At 36.8% G+C, this 27,106-nt stretch overlaps 2 protein-coding genes across 4 annotated transcripts in view; one reads left to right on the top strand and one right to left on the bottom strand.

Moving 5' to 3' along the window:
• The window catches only part of nf1b (neurofibromin 1b), a 72,970-nt gene that overhangs the window by 38,380 nt on the left and 7,484 nt on the right, over window positions 1-27,106 (top strand). For both annotated transcript variants that reach the window (XM_065260636.2, XM_065260629.2), the window contains 12 exons: window positions 16,902-17,334; window positions 17,414-17,754; window positions 17,843-18,045; window positions 20,663-20,856; window positions 21,216-21,356; window positions 21,696-21,975; window positions 22,056-22,270; window positions 24,647-24,708; window positions 24,805-24,946; window positions 25,066-25,167; window positions 25,254-25,394; window positions 26,035-26,161. In XM_065260636.2, the coding sequence (XP_065116708.1) occupies window positions 16,902-17,334; window positions 17,414-17,754; window positions 17,843-18,045; window positions 20,663-20,856; window positions 21,216-21,356; window positions 21,696-21,975; window positions 22,056-22,270; window positions 24,647-24,708; window positions 24,805-24,946; window positions 25,066-25,167; window positions 25,254-25,394; window positions 26,035-26,161 (2,381 nt within the window). The remainder of the gene's footprint in view (window positions 1-16,901; window positions 17,335-17,413; window positions 17,755-17,842; window positions 18,046-20,662; window positions 20,857-21,215; window positions 21,357-21,695; window positions 21,976-22,055; window positions 22,271-24,646; window positions 24,709-24,804; window positions 24,947-25,065; window positions 25,168-25,253; window positions 25,395-26,034; window positions 26,162-27,106) is intronic.
• On the bottom strand, window positions 291-7,284 carry LOC135743107 (oligodendrocyte-myelin glycoprotein). 2 transcript variants are annotated; one of them, XM_065260659.2, is made up of 2 exons: window positions 6,925-7,284; window positions 291-3,469 (listed from the first exon to the last, which is right to left on the bottom strand). In XM_065260659.2, the coding sequence occupies exons 1-2, from the start codon at window positions 6,936-6,938 to the stop codon at window positions 2,257-2,259; spliced, it is 1,227 nt and encodes a 408-aa protein (XP_065116731.1). In that variant the 5' UTR covers window positions 6,939-7,284; the 3' UTR covers window positions 291-2,256. The 2 variants fall into 2 exon arrangements, with proteins under 2 accessions (XP_065116731.1, XP_065116738.1); XM_065260666.2 differs by having other exon boundaries at window positions 293-3,448; window positions 6,925-7,274.

Raw genomic sequence — 27,106 nt, 5'->3', positions numbered from 1 at the left:
TTTATGATGAATTCATGTATTTTAAAAATGTCATAAAACTGCCCCCGGCACCATCTCATCATCTCATTTTAAGTATTTAATATAAAATTAATTTATTTTTTATTTAATTATTTATTTTTCAGGCCATTCCAGCATCTATGCTGCATATATGCATTCATGGCAAGAACTGATTAATTCATACATAAATTAAACCATACACTCTTAGAAAGGATTTGTAAATTTTTTACACATCCATTTGTGTTAAGCTTTTAACACATTATGTGTAATTTTAACACATTATGTGTCATTTTATCTTGATTTTGTGTAAAATAAAACACAAGTTGTGTTAAAAGTAACACAAAATGTGTTGTTTCAATAATAACACAGAGATGGGTGGATTCTGGGACAACGCATTTAGTGTGTTGTCCCAGAATCAACACTAATGTGTTGTTTTTAACACATCCGTTCTAAGAGTGTAAATAGGTTGGGAAGGACAATTTGGAAACTCCAATTCACCTAACTTGCATGTTTTTGGCCTGTGGGAGGAAACCGGAGTACCCAGAGTAAACTCACGCTGACACAGGGAGAACAACATGCAAACTCCACTTTAAAAGGCCACTTACCTTCTTGGACCTTCTTGCTGTGAAGCAACAGTGCTACCTACTGAGCCGTCCGCTAGTGTTATCTAGATTCAAAGATTCAAAGGCTATAACGATTCAAAATAACTTGGAAATACACTTGGAGAAAAATGAAACGCATACAGTAGTGCTATTTTTTACTTTAATTGAAATGTTTTGTCAGTAACAAATCATGCATTTAAATTAAGAGAAATCTTTTAAACAGATTGTTCAAAAATGAAAATAAAATTCTGCTTCACCCCTCTCATGTAAATGTATATGTAAACCTGCTAGTTGCCTCGTATAGACAAAATGATTTAGTCCATTTTGTGTCCTTTCATGAAACATTAGGAGATGTGCAAAACATGTTACGTATTTATTAGAATTGCTTTATAGTATATGGCATAAACCAGTTTTGAAGTACGATACTCTTATTAGTTTTCCACCAGGGCTGGATTTGTGTTAGCACCAAACATATTTAAACTTATATAGTTTAGCTTTAGCTGATGTTGAACATCTATTTTATTTATTTATTTGCAGACGCTTTGAAAAGTTTTACTTGATTTACCATGTTTTTAATTTCGATTCTTGTCAAACCATAGTTACTTTTTTAGTAGGTAGCACTGGTGCTCCCAAATGTAAAAGTTAGGAGCACCAGTATAAAAATTAGGAGCACCAAAACTTCATAACTCTAAAAATTAAAAGCCTAAAAAATTAAACTTGATGTTAAATTATTTGCCACACACCTGATTTGTGCTTGGCCCATTTTTTTAACAAGCTCTTATGCTTAAAATGTATAGATTCGTGGTGGCATATAAATACCATTTAATTATTTTTTATTATTTATATTAAATTCAGTTTTTATTTTCACAAATCCCATTTTTTCTATTTTAATTTATCTGAATTCTGTATTTTCACTTAAAAAAATTTTATGGTTTATTTCATTTTACTTATCAAACAGCATGTTTAATAAACTGAATTCATAAAATGTAATAATTTATCTTTTTTTAAATAATAATAAAATAAATCTTTTGAGGGTGATTATATTACTTAAGAAATAAATAAATCATTATTTTTATTATTTTAAAAGTAGATTTTACTATACAATAGTAATATATTTCTATTATCTTCATTACATTTAACAGTCTTTTATTATGATAAGTTGTCAGTGTGTATTTGACCATCGTATTTCTCAATGAAACAATAAAATCTGCGTGAACTGTGAATATGAGCTTCATGTATTTAACTGAGTAATTTGTGTAAAGTTTCATCATGTGCACTCGCACAAATGCTCTCAAATATATTTTAATGTAAATTAAATTTCAAGACCATATGTGACTGATGTTGTCGCAATTTCAAACCCTGGTATAATGACATCGGATGACCTTGCTTCATATTTTGATATTACAGTGCAATTTTAAACTGTGCTTTTAATTGTGGAAGTTGTGCGACAATATTTGTGACATTAAGTAAGCAAAAATGCATCTAATAACACTGTTTGAGATGCCATCTGACGTCACCGGTTCCTATTGTTCGAGACTAGCAAGATTTTAGACTCGTGACCAGGGCTTTATTGTGTGGAAAAGTGCATTGCAATTCCATGTTAGATTCGAGTTCCCATGCCAGCCCTGGTGGAAAAGAAATCTGACTCCTCTGGCATTTAGATACTTTGCATCATGGCTATTAGAAAAAGCAATCCCGATGTGGACAATGAACGGGAACATCCTGAGCTTGTGTTTTTACCAATCTTCTGATTTGCTCTCTTCACGCTTCGGGTACGAAGAGTGGTGGTCCTGCGGGTGGTGGAGATCATGGTGTTACTGGTGGTGAAGAAGTGGCCAGTTGTGACTGGACTATCTGTAGTTGTGTGAATGTTTCTGTGTTCCTTGTTGCTCCTAAACACTGATTGGTCATCCCTGGTGTGATGCGTGTTCATCTCGGTCCAGAAGTGCGAAGTGACTGCTTGGATGGATGGATGACTTGGTTCTTCAATTCCAAAGATGTATGGAGACGATGTGTCAGTTTCAAAATGCCAGCTTCCCGTCTGGGCCACATAAGCCTCTCCACATGTGTGCCAGGTGTGGCACGGGCATCCCAGGACACGGGCGGAAGTACGCTTGGTCCAAAGCAACAGATGGGTGATGTTTGCCGTTACATCGCAAGCCCAAGGGTTGTCTCCTAAAGTGATGATCTTCAGACCGTGTAGATATTGAAACGCTCCTTCATTGACCGTAGTAAAGCGGTTTGCGTGCAGGTATAACTGAGCCAACCTGGGAAGTCGATCGAGTGAACCTGGCAAAATCTGAAGCAGATTGTTGTGCGATAGATCCACCATCTCTAGGTTTTGGGGCATGTTGGTGGGTACGGTCCAGAACTTGTTGTGACTCAGATTGAGAGCCTTCAAGTTGGGTAGTGTGTTGTTGATAAAAACGACACGCTCCAGCTTATTGATTGACAAATCCAAAACTTTAAGGTTCCACTGGTACACTGTGTCACCTTTGTTGAGCACATGCAGGCGGTTTCCAGACATGTCGATTTCCCAAAGAGCCCGAGGTAGTGTGGCTGGGAAGTGATGCAGTCGGTTGTAGGAGACGTCCAGGATGCGCAGGTGTGTGAATGAGCTTAGATCATGGTCCAGGTCGGACAGCCGATTGTGGGTCATGTTGAGAGACTGGATGTTACGCTCCAGTCCAGCGGGCAGATGTCTCAGTCCCTGCCAGGAACAGTCAACCGTCCGATGGTCTTCACTACAGGAGCAAACAGCAGGACATTCTGCATGTACAGATGTACGGGTAAACTGCAATAAGAGCAGGCAGGACAGCACAGCAGAAAATTGCATTGTCAGGGTGTTCCTGTGGGTGACACAGAGACATCTGTGTTTGCTTACTATCATGAATCTTTAAATCCATTATACTTCTAAACAAAGTACATATGCACAACTTACGATCTGATCGTCTGATAGTAAGTGATAACATTGATTCAAGTAGAATGAGTAACCTACTCTGAATTTAAGATATTAGGCTTGTTCGATTTCATACGACGCCACTAGAACTGACAGACGGATGACGCCAAAATACAGCGAGAGTGAGACAAAATTAGACTGCATGATTTCTCAATTACACTTGGTGATCATGACAATGGGTCTGATTATAACGTTGATTTAATGTCTGATAATAGTGATGATGATGATGATATCTGATTATAGTGGTTGATGGTAGTGTGTCTGATTGCACTTTGTGATGATGTCAATTGGTCTGATTTTAAAATTGATTTAATGTCTGATAATAGTGATGATGACATCTGATTATAGTTGATGATGGCAGTGGATCTGATTTTAATGTTGACTTAATGTCTGATAATAGTGATGATGATATCTGATTCTAGTTGATGATGGCAGTGGATCTGATTTTAATGTTGATTTAAATATCTAATAAAAGCGCAGATGATATCTAAAGATGATGGCAGTGGGTCTGATTACACTTAGTGATGTCAATGGGTCTGATTTTAATGTTGATTTAATGTCTGATACTAGTGATAATGATATCAGATTATTGTGGATGATGGCAGTGGGTCTGATTACACTTGATGATGACAGTTTGTCTGATTTTAATGTTGACTTAATGTCTGATAATAGTGATGATGATGATATCTGATTATAGTGAATGATTGCAGTGGGTCTGATTTTAATGTTGATTTAATGTCTGATAATAGTCCTGATGATATCAAAGGATGATGACAATGGGTCTGATTGCACTTGATGATGATGTCAATGGGTCTGATTTTAATGTCTGATAAAAGTGCTGGTGATATCTGATTATAGTGAATGATAGCAAATGGTCTGATTACACTTTGTGATAATGACAATTGGTCTGATTTTAATGTTGATTTAGTGGCTGATAATAGTGATGATATCTGATTATAGTGAATGACGGCAGTTGGTCTGATTACACTTAGTGATGACAGTGTGTCTGATTTTAATGTTGATTTAATGTCTGATAATAGTGATTATGATGATGATATTTGATTATATTGGATGATGGCAATGGGTCTGATTTTTATGTTGATGTAATGTCTGATAAAAGTGTGGATGATATCTGATTTTAGTGGATGATGGCAGTGGATCTGATTACACTTGGTGATGATGACAATGGCTCTGATTTTAATGTTGATGTAATGTCTGATAAAAGTGTGGATGATATCTGATTTTAGTGGATGATGGCAGTGGATCTGATTACACTTGGTGATGATGACAATGGCTCTGATTTTAATGTTGATTCAATGTCTGATAAAAGTGCTGATGATATCTGATTATAGTGGATGATGGCAGTGGGTCTGATTACACTTGGTGATGATGACAATGGGTCTGAATTTAATGTTGATTTAGTGTCTGATAATAGTGATGATGACATCTAAGGATGATGACAGTGGGTCTGTTTGCACTTGATGATGATGTCAATGGGTCTGATTTTAATGTCTGATAAAAGTGCTGATGGTATCTGATTATAGTGGATGACGGCAGTTTGTCTGATTACACTTAGTGATGAGAGTGTGTCTGATTTTAATGTTGATTTAATGTCTGATAAAAGCACTGATGATATCTGATTATAGTGGATGATGGCAGTGGGTCTGATTACACTTGGTGATGATGAAGATGGGTCTGATTTTAATGTTGATTTAGTGTCTCATCATCCTATGATGACATCTAAGGATGATGACAGTGGGTCTGATTGCACTTGATGATGATGTCAATGGGTCTGATTTTAATGTCTGATAAAAGTGCTGATGGTATCTGATTATAGTGGATGATAGCAAAGGATCTGATTACACTATGTGATGATCACAATGGGTCTGATTTTAATGTCTGATAAAAGCGCTGATATCTGATTATAGTGGATGATGGCAGTGGGTCTGATTACACTTGGTGATGATGACAATGGGTCTGAATTTAATGTTGATTTAGTGTCTGATAATAGTGATGATGACATCTAAGGATGATGACAGTGGGTCTGTTTGCACTTGATGATGATGTCAATGGGTCTGATTTTAATGTCTGATAAAAGTGCTGATGGTATCTGATTATAGTGGATGACGGCAGTTTGTCTGATTACACTTAGTGATGAGAGTGTGTCTGATTTTAATGTTGATTTAATGTCTGATAAAAGCACTGATGATATCTGATTATAGTGGATGATGGCAGTGGGTCTGATTACACTTGGTGATGATGACGATGGGTCTGATTTTAATGTTGATTTAGTGTCTCATCATCCTATGATGACATCTAAGGATGATGACAGTGGGTCTGATTGCACTTGATGATGATGTCAATGGGTCTGATTTTAATGTCTGATAAAAGTGCTGATGGTATCTGATTATAGTGGATGATAGCAAAGGGTCTGATTACACTATGTGATGATGACAATGGGTCTGATTTTAATGTCTGATAAAAGCGCTGATATCTGATTATAGTGGATGATGGCAGTGGGTCTGATTACACTTGGTGATGATGACGATGGGTCTGATTTTAATGTTGATTTAGTGTCTCATCATCCTATGATGACATTTAAGGATGATGACAGTGGGTCTGATTGCACTTGATGATGATGTCAATGGGTCTGATTTTAATGTCTGATAAAAGTGCTGATGGTATCTGATTATAGTGGATGATAGCAAAGGGTCTGATTACACTATGTGATGATGACAATGGGTCTGATTTTAATGTCTGATAAAAGCGCTGATATCTGATTATAGTGGATGATGGCAGTGGGTCTGAATACACTTGGTGATGATGACAATGGGTCTGATTTTATTGTTGATTTAATGTCTGATAAAAGTGCTGATGATATCTGATTATACTGGATGATGGCAGTGGGTCTGATTACATGTAGTTAAGACTTCTGATTTAATGTAGATTTAATGCCTGATGATGATGATGATGATATATAATAATGAAGGTGAATTTCAACTTTAGTAAGTCTGATTATATATATTGCCCAATTGTTTATCAATATATTCTTTCTGATTATAGTGGATGATGGGTCTGATTACATAGTGATGACAATGACTCTGAATTTAATGTTGGCTTCAAGTCTGATAATGGTGATGAGTGTTGCTACACTGAAGCATTGTGCAGCACAAATTCACCATCAGTGAAACATTCAGAGATCTTCATGCAGTGTCTCTGCAGATGTGCTGCACCTGCTTCTGCATGACTTTATTCTCTAAATAAAACAACACTTACATAAAATATGCTATCATGTCACCGAACTGGAAGTCCTCTATGTGTAAGATATTTTCTCAGGTGAGCAGTGCTGCATTAGAAATGACTTACCTTTTGCTTGTCATCGCTGTGCCCTTGCTTTTTTAAATTCTCTCCATCTCTCGCTGTAGTTCAGTGGCGGTGTGAACTCTTTTTGCTCTGTGGTTCTTCTGCTGCAGTAAAGTCCAGATTCACTATGTATGTTTCTGTACGGGTCACTTATTTGGATGATTGTGATTGTGCAGGGGCGATGGAGAGGCAAGGAGGGGTTTGTAGTAGAGTCTCTACCCTGATACAGAGAGAGAGAGAGAGAGAGCTAGAGAGAGAGAAGGGGAAGTGCTGACGCTTGTGTTTCCTCTTTAGGATCCCTTCATTCAGCATTCATTTCCCCTGCTTTCTCTTCACCTTTTATTCTCTCTGACTTTCTTCTTTCCCTCTCCTTCCTGTTGTTGTTTTTACGTAACATGTGATTTAAACCTGTCGCCGTTTGTGGATGTCTGGGATGGACACCAATGTAGAATACAAATCCCAGCTACATTACATTTATGTATTTGGCAGATGCTTTGTTTCAAAGCTATTAAGCTCAGTATGTGTGTTACCTGAGATTGAATCCACAACACGATGCTCTATCAGTTTTGCTACAGGAACGCTAATGCCAAAAAATTTGGATATCATCAACCTATTTATTACCAGTTATAAGACCAACTCCCAATGTTTACATCCAGAAAGTTTCACAGGTTTGAAACCGCTGTCACTTAGAAAGCTTTGCATATGCCCTTGTGCTTGAGTGTCTGTTTAGTAAATATTTAGGCTTATTTGAATATGGTATCGGTTGCTAGTCTAAGTTTAAGCATTTTACCATATTAAAATTCATTCTGCACAGTCTGGCAGAGATTACACAGTTCACAACCTGTCACATATTTCCTTCAAATCTTATAAAATACTTTTAAATCAACTACACGTCTTGGCAAACTTTTTTGATCATTTTGATGCTTTTACCTAAAGTGAATTTTGCATTTAACATATACTTTTTTTTATCAATATATATTCCTTTGGATTCGAACACATGATATTTTGTTGCAAACATAATGCCATATGAATTGATATACAGGATATTGTTCCTCCCCACCATGTTCTTGCCTGGCACAGGTGTGTGTCTGTGCTTTGAACAAAAGAGTGCTGGTGTTACCATAAAAAACCTTTTCACTGCCTCTCTCCATCTCTCTCTACCATTCTCAATCGCCTCATTCTTTCAGGACCTTCTTATGATGCCAGTAATGCTACATCCTCTGACTACTAATGCCGTGTGTGTGTGTTTTGTGTTGGTGTATTTTGTTGAGTATTTGTGCTTATGTGTGTAAAATAAAAATTGCTTGAGCATAGTCAAACAGCTGGAGTCGATCCATCTGCACTCAGCTTTTATTTGACATGTGCTGTTCAGTTTCTTTTATTAGTTCATTGATTTGTTCATCTAACACCACACAAACACAGATCCACGAACCATTTCAACTGATGCCGTGCCATCTGTTCCAGTGAAATTGTACGTTGTTGATGTTTTTGTGTTAGACAGGTTGTTGCAAAAATAAGTCCTGAATCGTCTGATCTTGACTGCTTAAAACAGAGACTAAACACAATGCAGTGATTATTAAAATAAAAAATAGCAATTTTAATATATGTGACCATGGACCACAAAACAAGTCATAAGGTATATTTTTTGAAATTGAGATACATAATCTGAAAGCTGAATAAATTAGCTGATTTATGGTTTGTTCGGATAGGATAAAATTTGGCCAAGATCAAATTATTTGAAAATCTGGATTTGGGGAGTGCAAAAAGTAAAAATAGTGAGAAAGTCGCCTTTAAAATTGTCCAAATTAATGATAAATACATTTTTGATATATTTGTGGTAGGAAATTTACAAAATATTTTCATTGAACATGATCTTTATCAGTCCTCCCAAAAAACTTGATTATACGATCGCATAATTCAATGCATAATCAGCCAAAGTCTGCATATTTATGCGGGGGCCGCATTTTTTAAATACGCCGCACTTTCGCCGCATAAATTGCTGATTTCTGCTAGCAAAATATGCGGGCTTTCGGATTTCATAATCAAAAATCATATATATCTTATCAGAAAGCTGAAAAGTGTTGCATTTACTTCGCACATGTGCAGCCCTGTTGTCATGGGAATGTTAGGAAGTTATGGGAATGTTAGGAATTATGTGACCTGAACATCAATGAAAAGCAATTTTTGCAAGTTCCCGCAATTTTTGCAAGTTCCCGCAATTTTTGCAAGTTCCCGCAATTTTTGCAAGTTCCCGCAATTTTTGCAAGTTCCCGCAATTTTTGCAAGTTCCCGCAATTTTTGCAAGCTACCGCAATTTTTGCAAGCTACCGCAATTTTTGCAAGCTACCGCAATTTTTGCAAGCTCCCGCAATTTTTGCAAGCCACCGCAATTTTTTGCAAGCCACCCCAATCTTTGCAAGTTACCGCAATTTTTGCAAGTTACCGCAATTTCATTGTATCAAACTGCATAAATATCCCGCATATTCGCATTTTTTTTAAGAAAACATCAAGGATTTTTGCCCGCAACAATCACAAAAAAACTCTGCGTTTTTCTGGAAGGACTGCTTTATACTCCATATCCTAATGATTTTTGGCTACAAATATACCCACGAGTAAAACAAAGTCACATGACTTATGACTGGTTTTGTGGTCCAGGGTCACAAATATAAAATGTATAAATTGTAGATTAAATATTTTTGTTTGTTATAGTTATTTATATTTTATATAGTTGATCAAATATAAAAATTCAGCATTGGATATTTCTCTAAATACTTTCTATTTCATATGCTGAAGTAAATTTGCAGTTAATTTTAAAGTCACAACTAAACTGAATTAGCAATTGTCTTATTTTGCCCGTTGTGACGTATATCCGAGTGAAAAGGCTTCTGAAATTAATAAAAGGTATTAGGCTGGACTTAAAAGTAGTTCATTGAGAATTGATTGGATCGTTGGAAATTGGGTCATGTTGCTATTTGCTAATCGCTGCGATCTTTTCCCGGCCCCCCCACCTGCTATACTCCAGTTTGAGATTAAAAAAAATGATGAGGGCACATGAATAAAAAAAGATCTCAACAGATTATTCATTGGTCAAAAAATACCACAATATAAAAAATGTCTCAATTTCATTTTGACTTTAATGATTAAGATTTAAACTACTACACCCTTCTATGTTCACCGAAATATAAAAATCCTGTTTTACTCGTACTCATATAGCATCCCAGTTCATATGACTTCCTCTCTTTAGCTGAACACACATAAATTATTTTATGTTAAAATGCTGTCATGTTATCTTCTTAAATGGTGGTCAACATGGTGAAGCTCAAAAAACGCACAAACATTCAATATTTAAGTAATCTAAATGACTATCATAATAACATTTTATTATAAAATTATTCATTTGTGCTCAACTAAACAACAGACTTTATATACAGTACTGTGCAAAAGTCTTAAGCCACCACGCCAGAATAAGATTTGTTGTTTTTGCAATGTTATAGTGATCTTATATAATTGTTTTTCAGTCTCTTTAATAGAATACATCCAGAAAATACAGGAAATGTGTATATAGTATTAAAAACTGTATAAAAATGTAAACCGATGTGTCAAGTTTTTAGGGCAAACTCTCCTTGCACTTGAGCAATAGCTGAAACTGCAGGATCTCTTAAACCTAAATAAAATTAAATCCTAATTACTAATTTTAAAGAAATTAATCTTTTTACTTCATTCTGCTCAAAAACGCTCAATATGTGTTAAGTACCAGGAGAGGTCACACTAAATAATGACGATGCCTAAAAAAGACATTTAGTCCTGAAAATTTTTTTTATTATTTTTTTTGTACACATTTCCTGTATCTTCTGTTTGTATCTTAATAAAATAGATTGAAAAATAAATATGGATGGACATTAAAACTTGGTGGTAACAACAATCTGGTGGTGGTGGCCTAAGGCTTTGGGTGAAGTATTTCTTACATTTATATACATTTAAAGTATGTATTCTCAACGTAATATTAAACGTCTCATTTGTCTGAAGCTTTTGAGATACAGTATGTAAAGCAAAACTTTGTGTGGCTGAAGAGGTTCTGTGTTTGCATATGAGGCTGTGACTCACTAAAGTTTGTGTTATTTGTTGATTCAGAATTTGTTTAAATCAGAATGCTCTCATTTTAAGGGTTGGACAGTATGTGTTGTGTCCTCATGCTCGGTGACATGCTCAATGTTTATCTGTTCTCTCTATGAATGTCTTTTTTACTATAGTCACTATAAAGTGTGAAATCTTTTATTTATTTATTTATTGGTTTATTTAACCGGGACAATGCAGTATAACATTTTCTACAATTTACTACAATTTCAAGCAGCCGATGCTCTACATATAGGCCTACTGTAGACTTCTAGCCAAAGGCTAATTTGCAGCCCCAGTCCCTAGTTAGGCTTTTTTAACAACAGGAAAACAATAAATCACACAAAAAACGAAATGAAAGTTAAAAAAAAACAAAGCTGAGAACTTGTACGACTATCAGTGTTCACAAACCTGCTGTACTTTTTTAAATTTCTTTGAAAAATTTTCAACTTTGTTTGCATTTTTTAGTTCAGTCGGCAGGCTGTTCCAAAGCAGTGTACCTTGAACTAAAATGTGGATTGCAAATTTTGTTTTTCTCTTTTGTACTACGCAATTCTGATAATTGTACCTCATGTAGTGATCCCCTTAGTACTCTGTTTCAATATTAATTGGCATATAAGATTATTTACACATTTAAAAAGCTATTTAATAAGAGACAAATTACGTAACTAAGCAGACTATGTTTTTGTATAATATTGCATCTATTTCGTTTCTTATTCAAATTCTGCAACTAAAATCCCAACTAAAGTCAATGTTGTCATCTACCATTTTATACATCGAAAATCATCCTACATAACATAAAGAACAGTCTGAAAAGATATAACCTTAACATCTTTAATATTAACTGAGTAAGAGCATGTTAAAGATTAAAATCAGTGTGTAAAGTCAAATTTTGATTCTCATAATCCCATTTATAAATTATGAGACTTTAGCCTGGATTTTACAGAAAAGGTCATAAATATAATGTTTCCCACAAGAGTATAGTAAGATCTTTTTACTTTCATTTTTAACTGAGAAACAAATCTGAAATAAAAACTTAAGACTTAGACTAAAGACAACATAAACTTTATTTATCCAAAAATATTCAGAAATCTAAAAATGTTTAAGAATAAACAAAACACACAGGGGTGGTTTCTCGATCAGAGCTTAATCTAGTCCCAGACTAAAATGCATGTTTGAGCTGCCTTAATTTAAAAAATATATTGCATTGACATATCTTAACATAATCAAGATGCACACCAGTATATGTTTGTTAAAACTATTTAAATGTCCTAATATAACTAAAGCTTACTCCTGGATGAATCTAAACCCTGTCTGGGAAACCGCAATACAGACAACACAATAAATGCACAAATTTGCCGTTAGAAACCTGGTCATAGTATATAGCTTTATGTAATAAACACAATGTTAAGAGTTGCATATTTTCAATACTTTCAATGCTAAAATTAGTTTATTGTTGGCTTGAGTAACTTAGCAGTCTTACTATCGCACTTGTGGATTGAAATCCCTTCTTTCGATTCTGGTGCTCAAGATGTACAAACCAAGCTGTAACAGTCAAATGAAGCTTAAGCTGCTATAGACTTTCAGTGCCACCAGGGGGAGCCGTGTGACACCACACATACAGAATGGGTTAGGAAATCACACTCCTGTATCAGAGACCTCCGTTATTCCTACAGCAGGCTCGTCGCTCACAATATCGTAAGCATTCTCCTCCTGGGTGACGTCACCATTCGGTTTCTCCGCAGGTGGCTCGGTGTTGAGTGGAACGCTCTCCTCCTCCTTTTCCTCCTTCTTTTCCTCCTCTTGCACGGTCACCTCTGCCAACATGAGGCAGGTCTCTGTTGGTTGCTCTTTTTCTTTGCCATCATCCTTGCATGGCGATTCGCTCCTCTTTTTTACAGAGTATAGGTCGACGCTGTGATAAGGCTGTAACCTGGAGATTACTGCTCTCAGGTGGCAAACATGGCAGGTACATAAGAGTGTGATCAGAAGCAATGTAATGCAGGCCACCACCAGCACCACCAGAACCAGAATCGCTGTTTCTTTTGGCAAGGAGATAATGTAATGTTCTAAAGCATCTTTACGAGTCTCAGGAGGGTTTGGAGTGCTTTTAGGGCTTGAAGTGCAATTAGGGGTTGGAGTGCAGTCACATTTCAAAGCTGATGTAGTTGATTCCAGTTTTGATGTTTTAATTTCTGTGGTGTTTGTGTTTTTAGCCATTTCAGGGTTATTATTAGTTGTGATTACAGGTGTTGTTTGAGGGGTCCCGCCGGAACCTTCTTTAGCATGTGCCGATCCCAAGAGTAAAACGAAGCACAATAAGCAAACTGTCTGGGCAGTTGTCATGGTTCTGCAAGATGTGAGATATTTTGTTATTAATTAATTATTTAGTTTATTCTGTTAAATTACTTACAACAAAAATAAAAAATTTTAGGGAAAAGTTACCTATTTTATCTTATTATTTATGTACTATAAAAATATAAATATGGAAAACAGCCCAATTATTAATTCAACCCATAATGTAATATTTAATCTAATGTTCAGCCGTAAAACCTCTTTCTGTATCTACATTTTTATTTTTCGTAAAACATTATTATAATTTAGTTCATTTTAGTTCCTTCTACAAAGTAGATTAACAAACTCAAATTAAATTACCTTTACTATAAACTATAACTGAGCAGATTGACTCTTGCGAATATAATAGTTTCTTACCTTTTTGGTGTGTAGCCGGTTTGTTCAGAGATTTTTTGATGTGAAGAGGTCTGAAGGAAGTTCTGTATGTGAGTGCGTATGTATTAAGAGTCACTTTTTGAGAAGTGATAATTTTACAGAAGCTGCAGGTGCACACACCCCCACACACGCTCTCATTAACCAACGATAAGTTTCCTGTCTGTGTTTCACTTCTGCTTGAGCTTTTATATTAAACATGCACATTAACCGCTGTGTGGTTAGAGTTTTTATCATCACACCTATTCATGACTAGTCCGACATGGCTAGACCTCACGAGGGCATGCTTTTATTTTTATTATATAGGGGAGAGCGTGGCACTACCTAACGCTTTTTGGTTTTGGCTCAATCATTCAAAAAATATTTGAGTTTGATGAATTATATTTTTACACAAGCAACACACACATCTCTGCTGCAAATGAACATTTGAAGTTTGTTTCTAGTACTTACCATTCTTGGACAATTACACCAAACATGACAGAAGTGCAAACGTTACAACTTACCCCATAGGTGGGGGTTAATTGTAACAGGCAGGGGGTTAGTTGTAACACTTGCTAAAAATTAAGTTTGCAGGCAAATATTTCAATACTACTTTGTCTATATACTTGGAAGTGGATATTGTTTATATATCTGTCTATAATAGACCACTATCCACACTGTATTCATTCATCCAGCACTTTTCTAACAATAGTTCAATTATAAAATGGATACAAATGTCTAAATATGTGAGAAAAAGCAGAACAATTATGACAAAACATTTTTTTATATGACCAAGTCTGTAATAACCATACTACAGTTTCAAAAATCTAATTCTGAGATAATGAGCATGAAAGTCTGATTTAAGCCATTCATTTCATTATGATTTCAATCTTTGATGTGACCTTATTCAATTAATATTAAAGATATGAACAAAAATCAATTTGACACATGATTTTTGATAAGACATGCAGATTAATTTTGTTGGCAGCCAGCAATCATTAGTGCATAGCCTATTTAAAACAACGGCAAGAATTACGCTAGCGTTAGCGGTTTTCATATCGTAAGTGCTGATGGGTTTGTTGTAAAACAGGGTTTAACCCACTGGGTCAAAATATTTTTTTAAGACACAGCATAATATGACATAGCATTGGATTTTGTATCTTACACACCCAACTTAAAACCGAAGAAAACATATGATAAAAAATTCACTTCCATGCCACCAAAAAACTCATTTATCAATAACTCCCTGGAAAAACATTATACATTTCCAATAATTTGCGGGAGATCATCTTTTGGCAGCGTAAAAAAATATCGGAAAAACTAAACGCTCAACCTTGTGCAACAATGTAAACAGTCCGTTTTACAACTAACCCCGCGTTAGTTTTTGCTCCGCGCACATAAACATTCTGGAATTTATTATATTGGTTAGATTTTTTTTTTTAAAGCAGCTGTATATATTATTTTATAATAGTGGTGTTGGAGAAGTGGGTGTTCTTTTTAATTTACGCCCCCATTTTTTTAAAAGCGACCCAACTAGGGTTACATGTACGAATAGACTACTCTTACATAATTAGTTCACTTTTATAATGGGCTAGTATTGTCACTACTCCACGTAAGGATCAAAATGAGGTTAATATTTAGAAGTGGGTATACTCCGTGCCATCTAATAAAGAAGTTGGTATACTTGGTATACCTCCATATATCCTACACTACACCACTGCTGAGACCTTAAAGAGTAAAGATAGAGTAACTCATTTTTAAACTTATGTACAAACTCACCACACATCATCAGTGTATTCAACTTAGTACACTATAAAAAAATGCTGGGTTATTTTCAACAGCATTGGGTCAGGAAGGAACTGAGATTGCCCTCTTTTGACCCGACGCTGAGTTGAAAATAGCTTTGTTAGTGTATGCTTTATTTCTTTTAGCTTAAAAAAAATGCTGGGCTGTTTTAACCCATGTTGGGTCATATATGGACTTTTCAATGTTAAAGGAAAACACCACAGTTTTTCAATATTTTACTTTGTTCTTACCTCAACTTAGACGAATGAATACATGTCTATCTTTTTTCAATCCATGCACTTAATCTTTGTGCATTTGTAAATGTGTTAGCATTTAGCCTAGCACCATTCATTCCTTAGGATCCAAACAGGGATGAATTTAGAAGCCACATTTTATTTTGTGCCACCATACCTACTCGTGTAACTACTCATGTTAATAGGGAAAACATGGAAGTGTTTGGTGGCTTCTAAATTCTTCCCTGTTTGGAGCCTAAGGAACGAATGGGGCTAATCTAAATGCTAACACATTCACCACACGCTGGACAAAGATTAAGTGCACGCATTGATAAAAAATAGGTATGTATTAATTTGTCTAAATTGAGGTAAGAACATAGTAAAATATTGAAAAACGCTGGTGTTTTCCTTTAATTCAAAAAAACTGTTTGGTTTGTCCACATTTTACCAAAGAATGGGTTGAAACAGCCCAGCATTTCTTTGTATAGTGTTTCTGTCTTTGTATAGTGTTTCGGTTAACCGTCAAACCCTAACAACTGTTTTAAACTTTGCCAGGCCAAAAACATCTTGATATCTGAAGACACTATCTCTGTTGACTTGAGGAAGTTGACGTTGGATTGTTTTAACCCATGGTTGGGTAAAATATTGGACAGAACCAAGTAAACCTACAATGGGTGGTTTTAACCCAAATCCTGGGGTTTCAACCAATGGCTGGGTAAGAACAACTTAGCATAGGTTTATTTATAACTCATCTGTTGGTTCTGTCCAAAATTTACCCAAACATGGTTTAAAAAACAACCCAAAATCTTTATAGAGTATATTCATATCAACACTTTCAGAAAAAGGTACAAAAGTTGTCACTAGGACAGTACCTTTTAAAAAGGTCCTTATATGTGCCGATACATTGGTACAGATATGTACCTTTGAGGTACCAATATGCACTTTTTGAAAAGGTACCGCCCAGTGACGACTTTTGTACCTTCTTGTGACTTTTTACTTAGAGTAAACTTCCAGAAAACGTAACTTCTGAAGATTGTCTTAGTGTCTTTTTTGGCACTTGATTTATTAGCTGCGGCCCAAGCTCAGCTAAGGCATTTGGTGGATCAGGTTGCTCATACACTTTCCCACGTCTTTCCCCAACAGGTTCAAGACAGGCCAGATAAATGGAGATTTACTCATATACCACGTCCTTCTCACCCTCAAACCGTACTACGCCAAACCGTACGAGCTAGTGGTGGACTTGACACATGCCGGCCCCAGCAACCGCTTCAAGACGGACTTCCTCTCCAAATGGTTTGTCGTCTTCCCAGGATTCGCTTACGAGAATGTGGCCGCCATCTATATCTATAACTGTAACACCTGGGTACGGGAATACACCAAATACCACGAGAGACTGCTGACAGGGCTCAAAGGCAGTAAAAAGTTACTGTTCATTGACTCGCCTGCAAGGTTGGCCGAGTTCGTGGAACCAGAGCAACAGAAGCTTCCGGCTACCACTCTTGCATTGGAGGAAGACCTGAAGGTTTTTCACAATGCCCTGAAACTCGCTCACAAAGACACTAAAGTGTCTATAAAGGTATACTGTGGTAGACATACAGACCAACACACACATTGAGCTAAGCTGAGATTTTGATCTCATATTCTTTGTGTTCCAGGTGGGTAGTAGTGCAGTGCAGGTGACGTCAGCCGAGCGTACAAGAGTCTTGGGTCAATCCGTTTTCCTTAACGACATCTATTACGCCTCTGAGATTGAAGAGATCTGTCTGGTAGATGAAAGCCAGTTCACGCTGACCATCGCTAACCAAGGCCCGCCGTTGCCCTTCATACACCAGGAGTGCGAAAGCATTGTTCATTCAATCATTCACATCCGCACACGTTGGGAGCTCTCGCAACCCGACTCCATACCACAGCATACCAAGATCAGGCCTAAAGATGTTCCCGGCACCCTCCTCAACATCGCTCTGCTCAACTTGGGCAGCTCTGACCCCAGTTTAAGGTGATCATTCAAAATCTGCATTATAACAATGGTATTTTTAAATAAATTGCAGTGTGTGAACATTTCTATGTCTTTGTTTTGTTTAAAGGTCTGCTGCGTACAACCTCCTGTGTGCCTTAACTTGCACCTTTAACTTGAAGATTGAAGGCCAACTTCTGGAAACCTCCGGACTTTGCATCCCTGCCAATAACACTCTCTTCATCGTGTCTATCAGCAAGACTCTCGCAGCCAATGAGCCTCACCTGACCCTGGAGTTCTTGGAGGAATGTATCTCTGGCTTCAGCAAATCCAGTCAGTGCCTCATTGTTTTCAGTTAAATAGGGTTTCTTAACTTTTATTGGTTCGCAACCCATTTTAGGTACATTTTTAGGGGTAATTTGTCAATGACACATTTACTAATTTAGGCAGATAGTCTAGTACAGTCATTTTCAAACTGTTCCCAGGGGACCCACTGCTTTGCACATTTTGCATGTATCCCTTATCTAACACACCTGATTCAGATCATCAGCTCATTAAGGAAGAGATGCATGAACAAAACTGGGTGTTTAAGTCAAGGGAGACAAACAAAATATACAGAGATGCGGGTCCCCTGGGGCAAGATTGATAACCACTGGTGTAGTATATTGCAGTCACCATTGTTACAGTTCATGTTTTACGTAATTGTTTTCTTAGTCGGCATGAAATGAAAAATGTATTTTTTAGGGAATATTGTGGTATATCTGTGAGTTTTATTATTTTGTGCGCTCATAATCTTAAGTTAAAAATGCTAATCTCCTCCCCTCTTTGAAACGTTCTCTCTTTACTTCCGGTCACGAGGTATGGCATGAGGGCGGGCTCGGAAAAAGATCACGACGATTAGCAAGTAGCAACTTCGAATGATCTAGTCAGTTCTCAATGGCCGAAATTAAGTCCCGCCCTACCTTTTTTCTCATTTCAAGAGCCATTTCACTCGGATATACGTCAAGACGGGGAAAATAGGAAGATCTTTACTTTCGTTACATGCCGAAATAAAAGCTGCAGTTCTTAATTTTTGCCCCAGTATCGCCACCTCTGTTTAAAATCTAAAAATGCAGGTTTTGCGTACTGTTTTTCGTACTTATCTTTACGTACTTCTCTTCAAGTGTATGTTCAAAGTCAAATGACTCCAAATTGACACAAAATCGTACATGACAGCTTAACTCATTTCCCGCTGGCAATTTTTTGAACAGTTGCCTGACAGCATTTTTTGTGATTTTCACAAAAGTTTCACAAAATGCCTTCCAGGAAAATTTTCTTCTAAAAAAATATATAAACATACAAATATATCAAATAAAAGAACAGACCCTCTGCTTTCAAACAAACAATAAACAAACAAACAAAATAGGGAAAAAACATTTAATCCTATCTATACGTTTTCTCTGCTTGTAAACTCTTAAATATGAGTATTTTTCTTAAAAATATATATATTTTTTTTTTAGCAAAAAGCTGAAATAATTGCATTTTTGTTAAGGAATTTTGTTAGAGATCAGATTCAGAATGATTATCAAAACATACAGAAAGTTTAAAAATTGTAAATAACATTTTGGCTTAGGTTTTTTTCCATAAATTTGGTAAGTGCCATCTAGTGGATAATCACGGTATTGCAGATTAACATAAAAGTTAATCAGGAACACTTTTTTATGCAAATGTTTTCTTTTAATTGACAAGATAACTCGGCAATTGATGGGAAAGAGTCAAAGGTGCTCTAAGCGAATTGACGCGTTTTAGACCATAAAACATTTTTTGTTACATACAGCAAACATCTCCTCACTATCTGCTTTCTGCCTGTCCGCTGATCAAACTGTAAAAAAACGCGATCTCTGTAGACAGCCCAGGCTTCACAAACGGCAATAACAACATATTGGCCAAACCTAGCACCACAAAACCAAACAAAGTGTTCCAGCCAATAAACGACAAAAAGGATTTGGGGGTGGGGGTTGGGCACTTTCATGAAAGCACGAGGGGGAGGGGGAGGAGTTAGCTACGCTCCGTCTGTTTAAAAACAATTCAAACGTCAACAAAAACTAACGTCTCGCAGATTCGCTTAGAGCGCCTTTAACTTAGAAATTGTGTGAATCGTCACTGATCTCGCGATTGGATTTATTATGTCAACAATACGATTCAATACGATATCTCGGTAAATTGCATCCTCAATTTTTACTATTACCGCAGAGGTAAGTCTTAAATTTTTACTGTTGTGGCTCTTTCTTGTCAAAGCCCTTCATTAAAACTGTGCTCCAGAGATGCGCACTTCCTTGACAAAGCGTGTATCGCCTTGAGTAATGCAATGTGGCATCTTTAACATGTTATTATAGACAGAGAGACCTTCAAAGAGACATAGGCAGGCACAGCTTTTTTGAAAATAATCGATTATTTGTTTTATGCATTGATGCAGTAAACGTTCACATTAGTATTGCGATGCACTTTAAAAGGATTATATTCAAAAACCTTAATCATTATAAGCTTACTTTTTGGAATCAAGGTATTTTATAATAAATTATATATATATATATATATATATATATATATATATATATATATATATATATATATATATATATATATATATATATATATATATATATATATATATATATATATATATATATATATATATATATATAAAGCAAAAAGTTATGAATTGCAGCTTTATATGCATATTTATGGTTATCTGTGTCCCTATTTTTATCTGTGGTCAATGCCATAGTTTAAAATCTCTGCTGCAGATTATTTCAGTCCAGTTCATACCGATTGTGTATACATACTGTTTACTTACTATTTACAAGATTGTGATTATCTGGATGTAAAAATGAGGCATATTTGAGGGAGTTCAGGAGTGCTTAAGGAAAATGTTTCCAGTTACCAATGACTCTCCTCCGTATCCTTTCAGGTATTGAACTGAAACATCTGTGTTTGGAGTATATGACTCCCTGGCTGTTAAACTTGGTGCGATTCTGCAAGCACAGCGACGATGCCAAACGCCAACGGGTCACTGCCATTCTGGACAAACTCATTACCATGACGATAAACGAAAAGCAGATGTATCCATCAATCCAAGCCAAGATCTGGGGCAGCTTGGGACAGGTATCACAAAACAAGTCTTGTGCCCTTTGATCAGTTGACGCATATTCTGAAGGCGTCACAGTAATGCATTATGCTATTTGGGGGTAGTTGAGGTTAATTAAAAAGATAAAAAACATAGAAACCTCATAAATGGCAGAACAATAGGCAAACATAGACCCTTGAAGCTCACTTTGTGGTTTTCATGTTGCGCCTTTAATGTAGAAACGGTTTCAAATTGACTCATGTCAGACTTATTTCAGGCTCCGTGGCTATAGATGCTCACTTCCTTAATGATTTATATCTGGTTTACTTTTGTGATAAAGACGTTGAGCTGAGATGCTCAAACTTATCTACATAATTTTTTTTTATTCTGTTTGCAGATAACAGATCTACTTGATGTCGTTCTGGACAGTTTTATAAAAACCAGCGCGACCGGAGGTCTCGGATCCATTAAAGCTGAAGTGATGGCGGACACTGCGGTGGCTTTGGCCTCTGGCAATGTCAAGCTGGTGTCTAGCAAGGTGACCCATCACATACACACTTTGTGAGGATAAATATGAATGGTAAACACGATAACCTTTTTAGTTCAGCGAGCCCTCAAGATATAAAGATGAGACCTTGAAACCTGAAAGCAGTCTGAAACGTGTGACGTGACGTGATAGTTTAACATTTCTAAATATAAAACTTGAGCTCGGTTCACACTTTTGTTCTCACCCCCTATAACCACACAAATATTTTAGTCGCACTCGTCTCTCTCTTTTTCTCTGTTATGAAAGGGAAAAGCTTTTGTATTAATTACTTTCAGTATTAATTACTTAAAAAATTCAAGATAGTGATGTTTAATTGTATTTTCTCCGCAGGTGATCATTCGTATGTGTAAAATCATAGATAAGACCTGTCTGTCTCCAACACCCACGCTGGAACAGCACTTGATGTGGGACGATATCGCCATCTTAGCCAGGTACATGCTCATGTTATCCTTTAACAACTCTCTGGACGTGGCCGCCCATCTGCCCTACCTCTTCCACGTTGTGACCCTACTGGTGGCCACGGGGCCTTTGTCGCTTCGGGCGTCCACGCATGGCCTGGTCATCAACATCATCCACTCGCTCTGCACTTGCTCCCAGTTGTGCTTCAGCGGTAAGATCATCCGTACCCTAGAAATGAGACGAGTTATTAAAAGATGTGTTATTGATTATTAAATCAAATTTGTTGTGCAGAGGAGACCAAGGAGGTTCTGCGTTTAAGCCTGACGGAGTTCTCCCTGCCAAAGTTTTACCTGCTGTTCGGCATCAGCAAGGTCAAATCGGCTGCAGTCATCGCCTTTCGTTCCAGCTACAGAGATCGCTCCTTCTCTCCAGGCTCATACGAGAGAGAGACTTTTGCTTTGTCATCCCTGGAGACGGTGACTGAAGCACTGCTAGAGATCATGGAGGTAGAACATGTTAGGTCTTGCATGATTAGAGCTGTTGGCTCACAGGGACTCTGGTTCGATGTCCCTATTTCTCCCCATCTTGCATATTCTGTCTTTATGCTTCTTTACTACAAATAGGTCCACCAAAGCATTTTTATTTTAAGTTTTATATATATATATATATATATATATATATATATATATATATATATATATATATATATATATATATATATATATATATATATATATATATATATTTATTATATTTGGCTATATTTGCCTTTATTTTGACAGTAATTGAGGAGAGGACAGGAAAGTACAGGGAGGAGAGAGGGGTACGGGATTGGCAAATGACCAAGAGCCGGGAATCGAACTCTGGTCACCAAAAGTGCGAAAGCACCACATGTCAGAGCACTGCCCACTACACCATCGGCTCTGACCACCAAAGCATTTTAAACGAGGCTAAAAACACCAGGCACTTAGCAGCGTTTATTTACTTTTGTTTTGTTTTTCAGTCGTTGTACGATGCGCCAGTTTATTGTTGTGGTATTTGTCCCACCGCTCCTCCCCATGATTGGACGGCTGAGTGAAAAGTGACATTGACGAGCATGGCATCTTTTCCCAAAGATAAAAGTTTTTAAACTCTCAGCGACCAGTAAAAACGCAGATTGCTAAGTGCTCAGCGTATAATAAACGCTTGGGGGCGTGTACACCAAAACTATTAAACGTGACTAAAAACGCCAACTGTGGGCACTTGCCAGCATTTTATCAGCTAAGCACTTTAATTGATATGATTAAATCGTTAAATGATGTGCCAGTTGTTATTGTGACATTTGTTCGCCCCTCCTCCACTGTGATTGGACAGCAGAGTGAAAAGTGACATTGACGAGCTGAGATTTAACCCAAAGTTGAACATTTTGGTGCATAGCGCGGAAAAATTCAAAACCCACCAGCTGCTGATTTTTTAAAAATGTTTTTAAATGCTGGCCGCAGGAAAAAACATTGTGGTGTACACTTCACAGGTCCACTTACGTCCGAAAACCAGAGGTTCGACCCAAGCGGGTTCAGGTCTAAAAGTTTCACATGTGCTGCTAACACGGGCCGGGTATAATATTAGCGGCATTGGGTCTCTGGTAACTTGAACACGAAACTTGATCTCGCATGTGTACATCAAGTCCTTTTCCAACCCCTCCTCTGTTTGCCAAAAGCACTTGCAACATTGTGTGGATGGCGGTAGGTTACGTTTCACGGAGCCAGACCTGTCAATCAATTTTGTATGCAAATTTTAGCAGTTACCTTGGTGTTGTTGTCAGTTAAAAAACAAAACAAATGGTCAGTCCTTCCAGAAAAACACAAGAGTTTTTTGGTGATTGTTGCGGACAAAGATCCTTGATGTTGTGGCAAGTTTTCTTAAAAAATGCGATGGAATATGTGGGATATTTATGCAATTTTATGTAATGAAATTGCTGGAACTTGCCAAAATTGCAGGAACTTGCAAAAACTGTGTGAACTTGCAAAAGCTGTTTGCAGCTTTTCATTGATGTCCACGTCACGTAATTACGTCACTTCCTAACATTCCCATGAAAACAGAGCACATGGCTGCGCATGTGTGAAGTAAATGCAACATTTTTAAACTTTCTGCTAAGATATATATGACTTTTTGCTACGAAAATGTGAGGATTATAAAATCATGCAAGCCCTGCATATTTTGCGAGCAGAAATCTGCAATTTATGCGGCGAAAGTGGCAGCCCCGCATAAATATGCAGAATTTGGCTGATCATGCATTGCGATCGCATAATCACGTTTTTCTGGAGGAACTGAATGGTGCAGCGCCAAATTGGATGCAAGGTCACCAGGGTTTCTCTCTGACTGCAGACTCCCCACACTTTGGGCGCCATTTACATTCAGGGCCAGTTGTATTAAGAAAAATTCCCACTAGGGCGGGTCTAATTTTCTCAGGTTTTTCGTGTCTTTCTTTAAAAAAAAAATTAGTTATGCATGTTGAGTTTGGGTAAAAAGTGATTCAGGTAATTTTGGGCCGGGTAAATTTCTTTGGACCCAAAAAAACCTTGAGTGTACACACCCCCTCAGTGCTTTGCTAGCTGTTTCGTTTTTTTTTTAAACACAGCGCTTCAAGTCAAAACCCCAAAGACATTTGTACATGCATAGGAAGAACATATACATGTTGTTAGAAATAACTGCACTTTGTTAACAGGAAATGATTATTGTATTTTTAGTTCTCCGTAAGCCTTTTTACTTTCACCCCAAAATGATGCATACATTGCTGTGCATCTGTTTGTTTCATTTCTCCTCATAACACTTTGTTTGTTGTGGAAAACTGTTTTGTTTAAATGTATGACAGATTTCGATTGGGTTTCTCCCTTTTTTTTAAGGCATGTATGAGGGACATCCCCGGTTGTAAATGGCTGGACCAGTGGACCGATCTGGCACAAAAGTATGCTATTAACTCTTTTTTCAGATAGTCAGGATTAATTTTATTTAAATTTATTTCTTACTATTAACAAAACAAATGTTTGTGTTAAATGTGCAGGTTTGCATTTCAATACAATCCGTCCCTGCAGCCGCGGGCTCTTGTGGTGTTCGGCTGCATCAGTAAACGTGTGACGCACGCCCAGATCAAACAAATCATACGGATTCTGAGCAAGGCCAGCCCTCTCCTCAGCATCGATCGGGTCAGAAACCAAATACAGCTGTATTGTTATTCTTGTAGTTTTTCACATACTGAATTTAGTCAGTTCTAAACTGGTTAGTCGTCTCTTGGTTATTTAAAATGTACTGTTTGATTTCTCAGGGTTTAGAGAGCTGTCTGAAGGGTTCTGATAACTGTAACAGTCAGGTGCTGATTGAAGCTACAGTCATAGCTCTCACAAAACTACAGCCTTTGCTCAACAAGGTACCAAATTATAGCTTTCTACCAGGTATACAAGTATGTGCAGGTGTATGAGTGCATGACTTGTTTAACACTGTGGTGCCGCCCAGGACTCGCCGATGCACAAAGCTCTGTTCTGGGTCGCTGTGGCCGTACTGCAGTTGGATGAGGTGAATCTGTACTCGGCCGGGACCGCTCTACTGGAACAGAACCTGCACACGCTTGACAGTCTGCGAGTGTTTAATGACAAGGTTCTCACACACCTAAAATAATATATGTAATCATGGACCACAAAACCACTAATAAGGGTTACGTTTTTGAAATCATCATCTGAAAGCTGAATAAGCTTCCAACTGATGAAGGGTATGTTAGTATAGGACAATATTTGGCCGATTTAGTGTGCAAAAAAATTGAGAAAATCCCTTTTAAAATTGTCCAAATAAAGTCCTTAGCAACACATATTACTAATGATAAGTACAGTTTTTATATATTTATAGTAGGACATTTACAGAATATCTTCATGGAACATGATCTTTACTTAATATGCTAATGATTTTTGCATAAAAAAATTCATAATTTTGACCCATACAATGTATTGTTGGCTATTGCTACAAATATTCCCATGCAATTTATCACTGTTTTTTTTTTTTTTTTGGTCCTATTGTCACATCACCTTTTTGTGACCCTGTCTGTGAAATCCAGGCTAAAGTCTTAATCTAATTATGAGATAAGGAGCATCAAAGTTTGATTTCAATCTTTCAAAACGCAAATCACGAAAAAATGAATTTAGCTGGTGCAGACTTTGTGACACACATATGATGTGCATTAGAGCCATTCATTAGTAGTAGTAGTAACCCAGGAGATTAAATTCCTCTATTCTGTCTTTCCCAGAGTCCTGAGGAGGTGTTTATGGAAATCCGACAGCCTTTGGAATGGCATTGTAAACAGATGGACCATTTTGTGGGTCTGAACTTTACCTCAAACTTTAATTTTGCTCTGGTTGGACACCTACTGAAAGGTAAAAGATAGTGTTTTTCACTATTATTTAAAGGAATATTCAATTTTCTTAAAAGAAAAATCCAGATAATTTACTCACCACCATGCCATCCAAAATGTTGATGTCTTTCTTTGTTCAGTTGAGAAGAAATTATGTTTTTTGAGGAAAACATTGCAGGATTTTTCTCATTTTAATGGACTTAAATAGAGCCCAACATTTAATACTTAACTCAACACTTAACAGTTTTTTTCAACGGAGTTTCAAAGGACTATAAACGATCCCAAACGAGGCATAAGGGTCTTATCTAGCGAAACGATTGTCATTTTTATAAGAAAAATATAAAATATCCACTTTTAAACCACTACTTCTCGTCTAGATCAGGTCGTGATGCGTGATGTGACCCCACGCAATACGTCATCACGTCAAGAGGTCACAGAAGACGAACGCGAAACTCCGCCCAGTGTTTACAAATGTGTTGAAAGAGGACCGTTTCTACGTTGTTGTATGTCAACTGATACTAATTAATGTCTTTGTATCAGTTTATTGTTTACAATGGTCCGCAAATTTGCGTTTTATATATGTAACACGTGACCTCCCTACGTCACTACGCATTTACGTTAGGTTGCGCTGGATCAGACCTAAACGAAAAGTTGTGGTTTAAAAGAACATATTTTTTATTTTTCTTGTCAAAAATGACAATCGTTTTGCTAGATAAGACCCTTATGCCTCGTTTGGGATCGTTTATAAACTCCGTGGAAAAAACCTGTTAAGTGTTGAGTTAAGTATTAAATGTTTGGGATCGTTTATAAACTCCGTTGAAAAATCCTGCAATGTTTTCCTCAAAAAACATAATTTCTTCTCGACTGAACAAAGAAAGACATCAACATATTGGATGACATGGTGGTGAGTAAATTATTTGGATTTTTATTTTAAGAAAATGGAATATTCCTTTAAATAAAATATCTA

This window comes from Paramisgurnus dabryanus, chromosome 10, assembly GCF_030506205.2.
Source record: "Paramisgurnus dabryanus chromosome 10, PD_genome_1.1, whole genome shotgun sequence".
Taxonomy (NCBI): domain Eukaryota; kingdom Metazoa; phylum Chordata; class Actinopteri; order Cypriniformes; family Cobitidae; genus Paramisgurnus; species Paramisgurnus dabryanus.
The sequence above is the reverse complement of the archived record's forward strand: the minus strand, read 5'-3'. Positions and strand labels throughout refer to the sequence as shown.